The following is a 13,847-nucleotide window of genomic DNA, read 5'->3' as shown; positions in this document are numbered from 1 at the left end:
GAGGAAGATCAGACTACCTACTGGGGAAGACCAATTAGAATAGCAGCAGACTCATCTACAGAAACACTACAGGTTAGAAGAGACTGGAGTCCAATTTTCAAAATTCTCAAAGATAAACCATTTCGACCAAGAATTACCTATCCAGCTAAGCTAGGTTTCATCAGTGATAGAGAACTGACATTCTTCCCAGACATTCAATCCATAAGAGTTTACACTGCCACCTGAACAGCTCTACATGATATAAGAAAGTATTAAACACAGAAGAAAGAAAAAAAGAATGACCACACCATCCCTGAAAATACAGGAAAAAGATTGAAAACACAGGCAGTGCGAAGGGCTTGAAGATGGCCGGTTGGCAGAGCTACGTGGATAACCTGATGTGCGATGGCTGCTGCCAGGAGGCCGCCATTGTCGGCTACTGCAATGGCAAATATGTCTGGGCAACCATGGCCGGGTGCGTCTTCCAGAGCATTACGCCAGTAGAAATAGATGTGATTGTAGGAAAAGACGGGGAAGGTTTCTTTACCAACGGTTTGACTCTTGGTGCAAAGAAGTGCTCAGTGATCAGAGATAGTCTATACGTTGATGGTGACTGCACAATGGACATCTGGACAAAGAGTCAAGGTGGGGAGCCAACATACAATGTTGCTGTGGGCAGAGCTGGTAGAGCATTGGTTATAGTCATGGGAAAGGAAGGTGTCCACGGAGGGACACTTAACAAGAAAGCATATGAACTCGCTTTATACCTGAGGAGGTCTGATGTGTAAGCAGCCTCTCCCCATCTACCTAGCAACTGTCTTCATCACCACCCCAATTATGGTCACAGTGCTACCAGACTAGATGGTAGCTAATTTTTCTTTACCTATTTTCTAATGTCATGATTCCTGTTTGCCCAATGGATCATTTGTATGTTAACCACTGTATGTAACCAACCCTTATCTGGCAACGTAATTGCAGCACAATAATGATTTGCATGATACCTTGAAATTGGGGGGAGGGAGCATGCCAAGTTGGGCATCACTTTGTCTTAGCAATTAATGGGATATTGATTACTAAAATAAGTTAATATAAAGCAAGGTGCCGGTTGTACAATCTCTAATTTGATCAGTGTCTTTTCAGCACTTTGAGCGTTTACTTGGCTCATTTAGTCTTCCTTTTGTAGCGCATGGTTGGAAGGAAAAAGTGCATGCATCTTTCCTTCACTCCTCTCTTTTCCCCACCCTCTCCCTTCACACATAAGCCATTTGGTTTGCTTCTCTTCTTTTATGCAGTGCCTGGTTTATTTAACCAATTAATATCCCTTTTGTTGATGAGCTATTGAGAGCTGCAGCAGTTTGCTTTTAGTATTGTTGTTGCACTTGAGCAGAGACAAACTTTTTCTGTCATAGTGTCTATAGGACATGAAGAGTGCAATGGCAAAACAAGAACAAAAAGCACTTCCTCCCATGACCTTACAGTAAACATATTGATTGAATCCCCAGGGACATTCCATCATTGCAATAGCTCAGATTTTTGTTCCTGTCTTTTTCTTTGCACACCAGCTCTACTCTTTAGTAAAATTGTAAAAGGCTGCCATTATAAACATAAGGTATCCCAACATAACCATCTGGAGTGTGTCCAGTTTGTTCTTCATAGGACCAATTTTATTTGCAGCTTGAGTTTTTATATGAAGTTACATTATTGTGGACTTGGCTGTCTTATGATGAATTTTTTCATAAGTATTTTGTGCCATACTATTGTTAAAATGAACTGTTGCTATTGTGAGATGGATTTTAACTGACCTATTAAGGGTTTCTTTCGAATGGCACTACTTTAGGGACATTCTAGTATTTGCTTCTATCATCTGGGCCTTGTGCATAATGTACAAATTTAAAAACAGATGTTGTTTCTGATTGTCCATTTCTTTTTTTTTTTTGAGTTGGAGTCTCACTCTGTCGCCCAGACTGGAGTACAGTGGCCGCTCCCGGCCACCGCAGCTTCAACCTGCTGGGCTCCAGCGATCCTTCCGCCTCAGCCTTCAGAGTAGCTGGAATTACAGGCATGCACTGTCACGCCCAGCTGATTTTTAAATTTTTATTGTGGAGATGAGGTCTCGCTGCCCAGGCGGGTCTCGAACCCGGGGGCTCAGGCAATCCACTCACCTCAGCCTCCCAAAGGTGCGGGATTACAGGCTGAGCCACCAAGCCTGGCATGTGATTGTCCATTTCTTTCCCTGCACTTTGTTACATCTGGGATACAGTCTAAGTCATCTGATTTAATATGCGTTTTTAAAAATGCCATAACTATTAAACACCTTGTTTACAGACAGATGAAATAAATTTATTCCAACCAAAAAAAAAAGATTGAAAACACACATAAATCAACCCCCAAATCAAAAGAAAGTTAACAAACAAATAAACAAACAACAATAATAAACTCTATAAAAACCTCATGACAAAGAGAAACTCTCACATCAACGTAATTAACCAGAATAATAATGAACTAAATACACCACTAAAAAGAAATAGAATGGCAAATTGGATAAAAAATAATGATGCAACAATATGCTGTCTCCAGAAGACTCATCTCACCAGAAACGATACTCACAGACTCAAAGTAAGAGGATGGAAAACAAATTTTCAGGGGAATGGAACACAAAATAAAGCAGAAGATAAGACCTTAATATCAGACAAAATACCCTTTAAGCTATCAAAACTGACCCTGAAGAAATACAAACGATTATCAGAGATATTTATGCACACCTGTATGGAAACAAACTTGATAACCTAAATGAAATGGAGGACTTTCTGACATTGCACAGCCTCTCAAGATTGAAACAAGACAACATCAAGACACTAAATAGACCAGTAACAACCCAGGATGTTAACTCTGTCATAAGAAAGCTACCTAAAAAAAAAAAAAAACAACAACAAAGTTCTAGATCAGATGGTTTTCCAGAAGAATTCTACAAGACATACAAGGAGGAGCTGTTGCCAATCCTACTGAAAATATTCCAGGCAATTGAGAAAGACATAATTCTCCCCAAATCATTTTACAAAGCTAACATCACACCGATACACAAACTGGGTAAAGATCCAACAAAAAAGAGAACTTCAGGCCAATATCCCTAATGAACCTAGATGCAAAAATTCTCAACAAGATTATAGCATATAGAATCCAACAACACATCTCAAAAATTATCCACCATGACCAAGTAGGCTTTATCCCAGGGATACAGGTGTGGTTCAACATCCACAAGACCATAAATGTAATTAAATATATCAATGGATGAAAAAATAAGAAACACATGATTATATAATAAGACACAGAAACACTTTTGATAAAATTCAGTATTCCTTCTTGATAAAAATCTTCGAAGAACTAGGCACAGAAGGAACATACCTCAAAATAGTATGCTCCATCTACGACAAACCCACAGCCAACATATTGCTACATGGACAGAACCTGGTAGCATTTCCCCTGAAAACTGGAACAAGACTGCTTACTCTGACCCCTCCTGTTCAACATTGTGTTGTAATTCCTAGCTAGAGCAATTAGACAAGAGAAGGAAATCAGGGGTATCCAAATAGAAAAAGAAGAAGTTAAGTTATTCCTTTTTGTTGACGATATGATCCCATACCTCAAAAATCCAAGAGAATCTGTCTAAAATCTCCATACAGTGACAAAGGACTTTGGCAAAGTCTTGGGGTACAAAATAAATGTACAAAAGACAGTTGCATTTTTATACACCAACAACAAATAGGCAGAGAACCAAATAAAAAGCACAATTCCATTCATAATAGCCATCAAAAAATTAGGAAATTGGCATCTTCCTAACCAGAGAAGTGAAAAAGCGTTGCAATGAAAACTGTAAAACACTGCCCAAAGAAATCCAAGAAGACACAAACAAATGGAAAAATATTCCATGCTCATGGATAGGAAGAATCAACATTATTAAGATGTCTATCCTGCCAAAGGCAATCTACAGATTCAATGCAATACCCATTAAATTACCAGCATCATTCTTCTCAGACCTGGAAATGACAATACAGAAACATAAACTACCACAAATAGCCAAAACAATCCTCAGCAAAAGAAACAAAGCAGGAGGTATCACACTTCCAGACTTTAAACTTTACTGTAAGGCTATAATAATCAAAACGGCCTGATATTGGTACAAGAACAGGCATATGGACCAATGGAACAGGATAAAGATTCCAGAAGCAAAACTTCAATTTCTCAACCAACTCATCTTCAACAAAGTCTCCACCACCAACCACTAGGGAGAGGAGAACTTATTCAGTAAGCGGTGCTGCAAAAACTGGTTACCACATGCAGAAGATTGAAACAGGACTCCTACCTATCACCATACACAAAAATGAACTCTAAATGGATCAAAGACCTAAACGTAAAACTTCAAACTATAAGAATCTTAGAAAATGCAGGAGACACCCTTACAAAAACTGGAGTAGGCAACCAATTCTTGATCAAAATCCCTAGTGCCCATACCATAAGAGATAAGATAGACAAGTGGGACTTCATCAAACCGAAAAGTTTTGGCAAAGTAAAAGAAACCATCAAGAGAGTGAGGAGACAGCCCACAGACTGGGGGAAAATATTTGCCAACTGTATTTATGACAAAGGCCTAACATCCAGGATCTACAAGGAACTCAAAATGCTGAAAAGAAAAAAACAAACAGCCCATTACAAAGTGGGCAAAATATATGAATTGACACTTCTCAAAAGAAGACATATGAGCAACAAGAGATACATGAAAAAATACTCAGCCTCACTAATCATCAAAGAAATGCAAATTAAAACCCTACTGGGATGCCACCTAACTCCAGTCAGGATGGCCGTCATCAATAACTCAAAAAACAACAGATACTGGAGAGGATGGGTAAAGGGAAAACTTGTACACTATTGGTGGGAGTATAAACTAGTATAACCTCTGTGGAAAATGGTTTGGCGATTCCCAAAAGATCTAAAATTCAACCTTCCATATGACCCCACAATCCCCCTTCTGGGAATATACCCGGAGGAACTCAAATCACTCTACGAAAAAGATACCTGCACATGAACGTTTATTGCAGCATTATTCATAATAGCAAAAACATGGAACCATGCTGCACATTGAAAGAGGACTGGATAAAAAAATGTGGTACATATACATGATGAAATATTATGCAGTCATAAAGAAGGACAAAATTATGAACTTCGCAGTAACTTTGAGGGACTTATATATTAATACTGAATGATCTATCACAGAAATGAAGAACTGAGTACCACATGTTCTCACTCATAAGCAGACCTTGAACAATTATTATAATACTATAAGAAAGGGATTGGCAGTAGTGGCAAACTTCCAGGGGAGAGAGGAGAGGCACATCTCATCAACCAGGATACCTGCAGAGTGGCCATTTGTATACCTAACCCTGAATTGTACCCCACGTTTTTAAGATAAAAAAAAAATTAAAAAAAAGAAAATCTAACAGAAAAAAAAATTCAAATTGGTACCGTAGAATTTTGTTTAGCTAAATAGCAGATTTATATTCTTCAGTAACATTTGAATAGTTCAAACAATTCAAAACTAAAACAAAGCCTGAGTAGAGTTCTTCTCTATTCTCTTGTTCAACAGTTGTCAAGTCATTACCATGAACCAAATACTTTACCAATTGTAAGAGAAATAATGCAAATGTAAAAGGACTTCTGCCTTCAAAAAAGTAACAGCATGGAGTAGGCAATTACATAACATTTATTAACTGTGCCCTCTATGTTTAATCAATTTATTTTATTCTCATAGGAATACTAGGGAATGCTTTCATAAATAGGTTACATATCTTTATTCCCACCATACTGGCTTTTATCTTGGTATTTTATCTTATATTTTGTAGTTGCCTCTGTTTTACAATTAGAGAAAGTAAAAATAAAGATATGAATAGTGTAATATATTTTATTGACATGCCACAAGTATCACTTTAATTCATATTTCAAACACTTGGAAATATATGAACATCAAAGTATCACTTCCCGGATTAATCAATTTTCAATATTTCTTCAAAGTTTTAAAGAAATGACAGAGTGTAAATAAAGCACTGGACCTATGTATACTTACAAATCTCACTCCCTTCCTCTCTCCCTGTATTTACCCACTTTTATGACTAAAGTTGAGGTTTATCTTTCTAGTCCATACATCCATAAATAATATATAGTATGGCATTGCTTGCTCTTAAATAATGTTTTGGCCAGGTGTGGTGGCTCATACCTGCAATCCCAACATTTTGGGAGACCAGGGCGAGAAGACTGCCTGAGCCCAGGAGTTTGAGACCAGCCTGGGCAACATGGTGAGACCTCATTTCTACAATTAAAAAAAATTAAAATAAATATCTGGGTGTGGTGACATGTGCTTGTAATCTCAGCTACTTGGAAAAGGCTGAGTCAGAGGGATCTCTTGAGCCAGCAGGTTGAGGCTGTGGTAGCCATGTTCCACCCACGGCACACCAGCCTGAGCAACAGAGTGAGGTCTGACTCTAAAATAAATAAATAGATAGATAAATTTTTTTATGACAGGATTATAGCCATAGATAGATAGATATAGATAGTGTGTGTGTGTGTGTGTGTGTGTGTGTGTGTGTGTGTGTGTGTGTGTGTTTTCCCTCTGCAACCTCATTGTCTTTCACAGGCATACCATATTCTCTTCTCCACCCCAAAATAAAGTAGGAGGGGAAAAAAAGGTAAGAAGACCTTACTGACCTAGCCAGAGAAAGATTCTTGAATGCATGCTTGGAAAGCCAGTTTTTCTTTCCCCCTAGGACTAGATTAGTCTAGGTTAAGAGAATGAAAAGAGAAAGTTGAAAGGTGAGGTGACTAACAGGAAGACAAAAACAAACAAACAAACAAACAAACAAACAAAAATCATGGGGGAGACAGGGAGAGAATCTCTGAAACAGAGGAGAGCAGGAACACAGATGAAGAGCTGTCCCCAAATGTGGATCTTCAGCAGGCTCATTACCTTTGTAGACTCCACTGTGCAAGTGTCCTAAAAACTGTAAAAGAATTTCTGAAGGCTGGGTGCGTGGCTTATGCTTATAATTCCAGCAATTTGGGAGGCCGAGGTGAGAGAACTGCCTGAGCCATGGGTTTAAGACCAACCTGGGCAACTTGGCAAGAACTCATCCCTACAAAAAATTAGCCAGGTGTGGTGGTGTGTGTCTGTAGTACCAACCACATGGAAGACTGAGGCAGAAGGATCACCTGAACCCAGCAGGTCGAGGCTGCAGTGGCCGTGAGCATGCCACTGCATTCCAGCCTGGACAACAAGTGTGAGACTCCAACAAAAAAAAAAAAAAAAAAAAATTTCTGAAATGTTTGCAGGTAAAGAAATTAGGATGCCTTGTATGGGCACAGAAACACGAGTGAACCCTCGCTGACCAAGGAGATAATGAGAAACACCACCTGTAACTTTTCTAATGAAAAGCAATACAATGAATTCAAAGCCACTGTTAAAGGAGAATTTTTTTTTATCTTCTGTAACTTGCCTTTTTCACTTAACTTTGGCTTCAAAATTTATCCAGGTTGCTGTGTACGAAACTCTAGCACACTCATTTTCATTGCTGCAGAGTATTCCACAAGAATATACTGTATGTTACAAGCTGTTAAACAATGCTCAGTGATCATCCCGTTTTGTGTTTCAATCTGCACATGGAAGAGTTACTGTAGGATTGCTTCACTGCATTTCAAAGTGGTCACACCAAGGAGTCTGAGAACGTTTTAAAATGTGCTTAATTATTCAGACATTTTCTGTGAATTGTCTGATAATATCCTTTGTCTAGTTTTTTTATTTATTTGTCCTTTCTTATTGATTTGCAGGAGTTCTCAATAAAGTATGAATATTAATTTTGTATTGGTTAGGTGGGTTGCAATTATCTTCTCTCAACTTGTGACTTAACTAATAAAATGGTAAAGATGGTATTTTTGTAGTGTCTTGAATTTTAATATAGTTTTACTTATTTACTCGTGTTTCCACTTTACTTCTTGTTTAAAAATCCTTGTTTATCCTCAATGCTATATTACTAATCTCATATTTTCTTTTGTAAGATTAAGGAGTTTCCACATTTAAATAGCCTCATCTTTAATATAATGGAAGGTAAAGATATAATGTTATTTTTCCATATAGCTAACCAATCCCCTCAGAATCATGTATTGATAGTTCATCTTTTTCCACATTTATTTCTCACTCTTCTCATATGTCAGATTTCCATACACAAGAGGTGCGATCTCTACTCTTTTCAGTTGGCCTATTCATTAATCCATGAGTCAATACAATAGTGTCTTAATTACAAAAGTTTTATAAATCAAGACCTGGTAGGGCCCATATCCCACTCGTTCTTTGAACATTGTCTCAGTTATTCCTTGTCTTTTGCTCTTCCATAAGACTTTTAGAACCAGCTTGTCAAATTCCAATGCCACACTGAAATTTTGGTGGAAATTATACTGAATTAATCAATATATTTTTGTTAAGGATTTTTTTTGTTTTTGTTTTTTGAGTTGGAGTCTCACTCTGTCGCCCAGACTGGAGTGCAGTGGCCGCTCCCAGCCACCACAACATCGACCTGCTGGGCTCTGGTGATCCTTCCACCTCAGCCTTCCAAGTAGCCGGAATTACAGGCATGCACTACCACGCCTGGCTGATTTTTTGATTTATTGTACAGATGAGGTCTCACTGCCCAGGTGGGTCTCGAACCTGCGGGCTCAGGTAATCCACTCATCTCAGCCTCCCAAAGGTGCAGGATTACAGGGTGAGCCACCGAGCCCGGCAGGATTGTTATCTTTAGGCTATCAAAGCTTCCCAAACATGGACACGATATAGCTCTGCACTTCATTCTTTTATGTTTTTCATTATTATTTTGTAATTTTCTACATAAAAGTCTTACACATGTTTTACTGGAGTTTTCCCTATGCCCCTAATAGAGACACGTTGTATTAGGGAGTTTTGAAAAAAATTATATAACTTGAGGGCCCTTCTTATGAAAAATAGGACATTATTACAGAAATAAATTGCTCATTTCTCCTTCTACCCGGAGGAGTCTAGGCAAGTATAGTATCCTGAAACTTAAGTTTCATTCGCTTCACAGTAGATCTGTCCCCACACCTTATGATTTTCTTTGTGAATTTCCCATAGTAAATGAGATATTTGAAAAATTGAGTTTTTTAAAATGCTGAATTTTGGATGTTGATGTTGTTTCTAGAAAATCTGCTATCTTATTCACCCCAATGGTTTGCCTGTAACCTTTCTTGGGTTTTCCATGAAGACAATTAAATGATCTGCATTTAAGGACAATGTTGTCTCCTGCTTCTGTAAGTTTGTATCAAACATAACAAAGCACACAATGTCTTTTGAAGTGGTATAAAAATGATGTCAACTAAAGTAAATCACTAGAACAAATCTGAGGCCTACACATTCTTAAAGAAAACATAAAACTAAGCCCACTTCAATAAAGCATACATGTAAAGCATACATATGTGACATTTTCTAGGTATGATTTATTCTGAACCTAAGAATTTCGTCTTCATAAAAAATTCATTAAAAAGGACGTTTTAGCTCTTAATTATTCTTAACACCACTTCTTATTCACTAACAACTGTTATCCTTCCAATAAAAGTAAATTTGTACTTCACATTATTTTTTCACAAATTATTCATTTAAGATGAATGGTTTCTATTTACATTACGACACAAAAAGCTACTATGATTTTTTATTAAACTTTTAAATTCTTTTTTAAAAATGAAAATGATTCTTGACATCAGCAAATGTATTTTGTTTGTAATTTGGTATTATTTGCAAAGATAACGAGAGCATTCTGAGTAATCAAAATAGCAACTATTTTCCAAAAAGGAGACAGGTAGTTAATAAATCGAAGAGAAAATTCTAAAAGCTCTTATTCTTTATGAAGAGTGACTTTTACCTGAAGATAGTGAATATATAACTTCTGCACTGTTTCCTTCATCAAGATCCTTTGCAAACACAGTGGTAACCAACATATTTACTGGTTGACCTTCCAGAACCTGTCATTAGAACAAATGGCTTACAAATAGGTCAGTGGGAGTTTAAAAAGAAATATCAATGGAACTTTAAATGAAAGAACACATTACATTACACTAAACATTTTTAAACTTAAAAAAAATCAACATAAAATTCAAATGTCTACCATATAAAAGTTACATGGGTGTAAGTCTATAAAAATGATCCTTGAAAATTAAATCTCTCACTCAATTTGAATAAATTATCTGGGGCATTGAACTAATTCTGGAAAAAAGGGAAATCAAGTTAACCAAACAATCTTAAGTTCTGAGTGTTTTAGAAATTCTAGCATATTCTCATTAGTCATCTCTCAGGACATTTTTTTAAAGGTTGTTGTCAAAATATGCTTAAAATAAACACAAGCTTTCATTTCAGAAAACATACCTCAGGCCGGACATTTTGCCTTAATTACTAAAAAATCTTGAGTTATTGAAATGCATACATGAAATTCAACTTCAACTTTGCAATCCAGTTGCCCAATTAAGCCACAGAATATTTTAATGATATGACTAAAAATCATACTGCTAATATAATGTTTTGCCTTGTTAGAATTTTTCTTTAAATGCGACTTTGAAAGGTCAGTTTAAAGTTACTAAGTTCCTGAATATCACATATTCTCACTCATAGTGGGAGCTGAACATTAATCACATTAGCACAAAGGAGAGATTGGCAGTCACTGGGCACTACCAGGGATGGCAGGGGCACGTAACACAAAGGTACCTGGTCCCAAACCAGGGGAAATGAGGGTCAAACTTCACCTGCATGCAGCCTACTTGGGTACTTAATCCTTACTTGTACCCCACATCTCTATAATAAAATAAAACTTTAAAAAATAAAGTTACTAAGTTTCTCAATACCTTTTTTTAATAAACGAAAAATTTTTTAAAGAACAGTTTTAGGTTCGCAACATAATCGAGCAGAAGGTACAGTGATTTCCCATTTAATCCCTGTGTTGTGTACATATACACAACCTTCCCCATGATCAAAATTCCACACTAGAAGTTCCTCAATACCTTTGTTGAGTTGTTCAGTAGACATATTTGAGTATCATTTGAATGTCCAATTCAATTGTTTTGGAGCAGTAGCTTCTGAATTTTACTTTTTATATTCCTCCATTAAAAAATGATAAGCACATCCAAGATATAGCTATGTATTAATTATGTGCATGAACTAATTGCCAATTTATCATGTGTATTATAAAACATAAAAAACATGGAAATGAAAAGGATGAGATAAGGTAAATTAATTAGGATTATTCCTATGTGCTCAAAAGGATCAGCTTCAACGATGTCTGGATGTACCCCATCCACTCTGGAGCTACAGATCGTTCCTCTGCTTTAATTATCTTATCAATGGGTGCCAATGGCTTATAAGAATCACTGCCCAGAGACCTGCATAAATTGCTGGAGAAACAATCCATGTCCGAGCATTACTGATCCTGATGCACTATAATGTTTGCATACAAAAGGCAGAATTGAATTCATTATTACACAGCCGCTGGAGGCACAATGTCAAAGAGCACATATATCCATAGTCTCATTTAGTCGTTTCCAGGTCTAGAAAAGCATGCTTTGTCACAAGACTGAGTGATAAATTCCCATATTTTACCACAAGATGGCGCTCAAAACAAATGACTAAGGACAGCTACAGCTTCTTTGCATGACAACTTCGCTTCACAAACCTTGACATGTAACTCCTTTCCAGGGAGGCACTGCGGGAAGAACGGTCTGTTATCATTGATGTCTGTGACTGAGACGTAAACCGCCATGGTGGCATTTCGCGGTGGGGAGCCACGGTCTGTCACTAGCACGGTCATCTCATGGTGTACCCGATGCTCACGGTCCAATGCTATCCAACTGATCAACTCGCCTGAGGAACACGGAGTAGAACAAAAAGACACAGACCCTGTGTTCTAGATGCACCAAATCAAAAATAGTTTGCAGGAGGAAAACCAAATATAAATATTTGAGCAAATGTGCAACTTCCAAGCAAGACCACGTAATAGTAGTTTGGCTTTATGGTTACCAATGAAACCACTTTTCAGAAATTGCTCCTGAAAGTGCCACTTTAAATTTGTTATTCTTTGTATTTCAAATTATCTACTATCAACCATTTGAACTTTAAAAAAATGAATTTATATTTATGTATGCAGACATTTACTTTTATCTCACAAAATACACGCATAGCAATGGATAGTAACTTCCTGAGTAACTCAGTGCTTGAGAAGACTTATTTTATTCTTGTCTAGAACTACACTATCTCTGGTAACTTCCTTCATGTGTCAGCCATGACCCAGGCATGGTATCATCCCTGCTTCACCTTATTGCCAATAGCTTTGGGTAGACAAATGTTTTCTCAGCCCATCTCCTGCTGCAAAGCTTCGCCAAGTACTGATTTCCTTACCACCAATGAAAAATTTACTTGCAAGAAAGTAAACATAAAGCAGCTACCAGCAATCATTCCTATTGCTAAGAATTTTTTCCTCCTAATACAATTAAAATGACATTGTATTTGTTCAAAAGTTGAAACAAGGATAAAAATAACTTCACATTTGGGTAAGTCACTGAATTGGTGAGGTTAAATGTAGTGTTTACTAAAACTGTTTACTATATAAACTAAATTTATGTAGCTTACTCAAATTGGAATTTTAATAGAGATCATATGCACAACTGCATTTTTAAAGTTTCAAACTGTCTCCTCTGAATGGCAAACATTTTTATTTCATGAACCAACTCTGAGAGGCAGCAGCTATTTGGAGGCCAGGGATGGAGAAGACGAGCAGCTCAGCCTAGATGGAGTTGGTGTGGGTAACCCAGGGCACATCAAGAATGAGTGCCTCCATGCATGGTAAAGAAACAGAACTCTGAACTTAAGCCACTTGCTTAGAGCCATACAACAAAATCAAGAATGGACATTCGACCTTCTTAATCTGGGAACTGGACTAATGGCAGGAGAGGGAAGATCATGGGAGAGCAAACAGTTTGCATATTTCAGAAAAAAAGAACGACCAAGTCAAGTAGAAGACCTAGAAAACCCTATGGAAGTCAAGGGCAAGCTGGGCCATGCTGTATACTTGAGTGGGGTCTGTGCCTTGCAGAAGGGGTCTCATCCTAGGGAGTGCATGGTAGAACTGCAGCTTGCCCCATTGTTGGCAAGTCTTGTGCCCAGGGAAAATCTTCATCTGGCAAGAAAGGGACACCTTCTCCTCATCACACAATAGGGTCTTGAGAACAAAGGTTTGAAATTCATCAGAACTGAATTCGAACTCTGTCCTACTAAAGAGTGGCAGCATTGTTTACACAGGTTATGGCATAGATGATGCCACCCAGAAATGCACAAAGTGGTCACCTCCTCTTACCTCCCACTAGCTGCAGGGCCTTGGGCACCATACTTGAGCGATCTGAGTCTCAGTCTCCCAGGCTAAATATTTGCAGTGTAAACATATGCCATTGTAAGGATAAAATAAAGGCCTTGCAAATTTATAGAATATAAATTTTAAAATTTAATGACTTTTAATATTTAATTTCTTAATTAAGACTTAAAAAATCCACTGTAATTATTCCCTTTTTCCCTCTTGCTAAAATGAGAATGGGGGCATTTGTTCCTAGAGTGATTTTGCAATCTCAGTTAATGGATTGGTTTCTAGTTTTAAACTGGTGACACTTATATTTCATAAAATATATTTTGACATTTTCTTTAATGTCTGCAAATGAAAAAGAATGGTTGGTGAAAAAAATTAGCCTTTGCTCAAAGTTGTATCCAATCCAGTTCTGACTATCCCACTAGA

At 37.4% G+C, this 13,847-nt stretch overlaps 2 protein-coding genes across 2 annotated transcripts in view; one reads left to right on the top strand and one right to left on the bottom strand.

Moving 5' to 3' along the window:
- Nucleotides 1–13,847, bottom strand: part of DCHS2 (dachsous cadherin-related 2) — a gene marked incomplete at its 5' end in the record, with an annotated part of 154,196 nt that overhangs the window by 82,296 nt on the left and 58,053 nt on the right. The window contains 4 exon segments of the mRNA XM_008065606.2: nucleotides 9,945–10,044; nucleotides 11,742–11,940; nucleotides 13,270–13,340; nucleotides 13,342–13,385. Coding sequence (XP_008063797.1) covers nucleotides 9,945–10,044; nucleotides 11,742–11,940; nucleotides 13,270–13,340; nucleotides 13,342–13,385 — 414 coding nt within the window.
- On the top strand, nucleotides 330–1,692 carry LOC103268048 (profilin-2). Its single transcript, XM_021716302.1, has 2 exons — nucleotides 330–754; nucleotides 1,589–1,692. The coding sequence occupies exons 1-2, from the start codon at nucleotides 345–347 to the stop codon at nucleotides 1,656–1,658; spliced, it is 480 nt and encodes a 159-aa protein (XP_021571977.1). The 5' UTR covers nucleotides 330–344; the 3' UTR covers nucleotides 1,659–1,692.

The sequence above is a fragment of the Carlito syrichta genome, unplaced genomic scaffold, assembly GCF_000164805.1.
Source record: "Carlito syrichta isolate Samal-C Ts95f unplaced genomic scaffold, Tarsius_syrichta-2.0.1 Scaffold308685, whole genome shotgun sequence".
Taxonomy (NCBI): domain Eukaryota; kingdom Metazoa; phylum Chordata; class Mammalia; order Primates; family Tarsiidae; genus Carlito; species Carlito syrichta.
The sequence above is the reverse complement of the archived record's forward strand: the minus strand, read 5'-3'. Positions and strand labels throughout refer to the sequence as shown.

Bases quoted from the DNA above. Each gene is read 5' to 3' on its own strand.
- LOC103268048 (XM_021716302.1), top strand. From the start codon at position 345: ATGGCCGGTTGGCAGAGCTACGTGGATAACCTGATGTGCGATGGCTGC. The intron at 755-1,588 runs GTCTGATGTGTA...TATAAACATAAG, and splicing joins CTCGCTTTATACCTGAGGAG to GTATCCCAACATAACCATCT.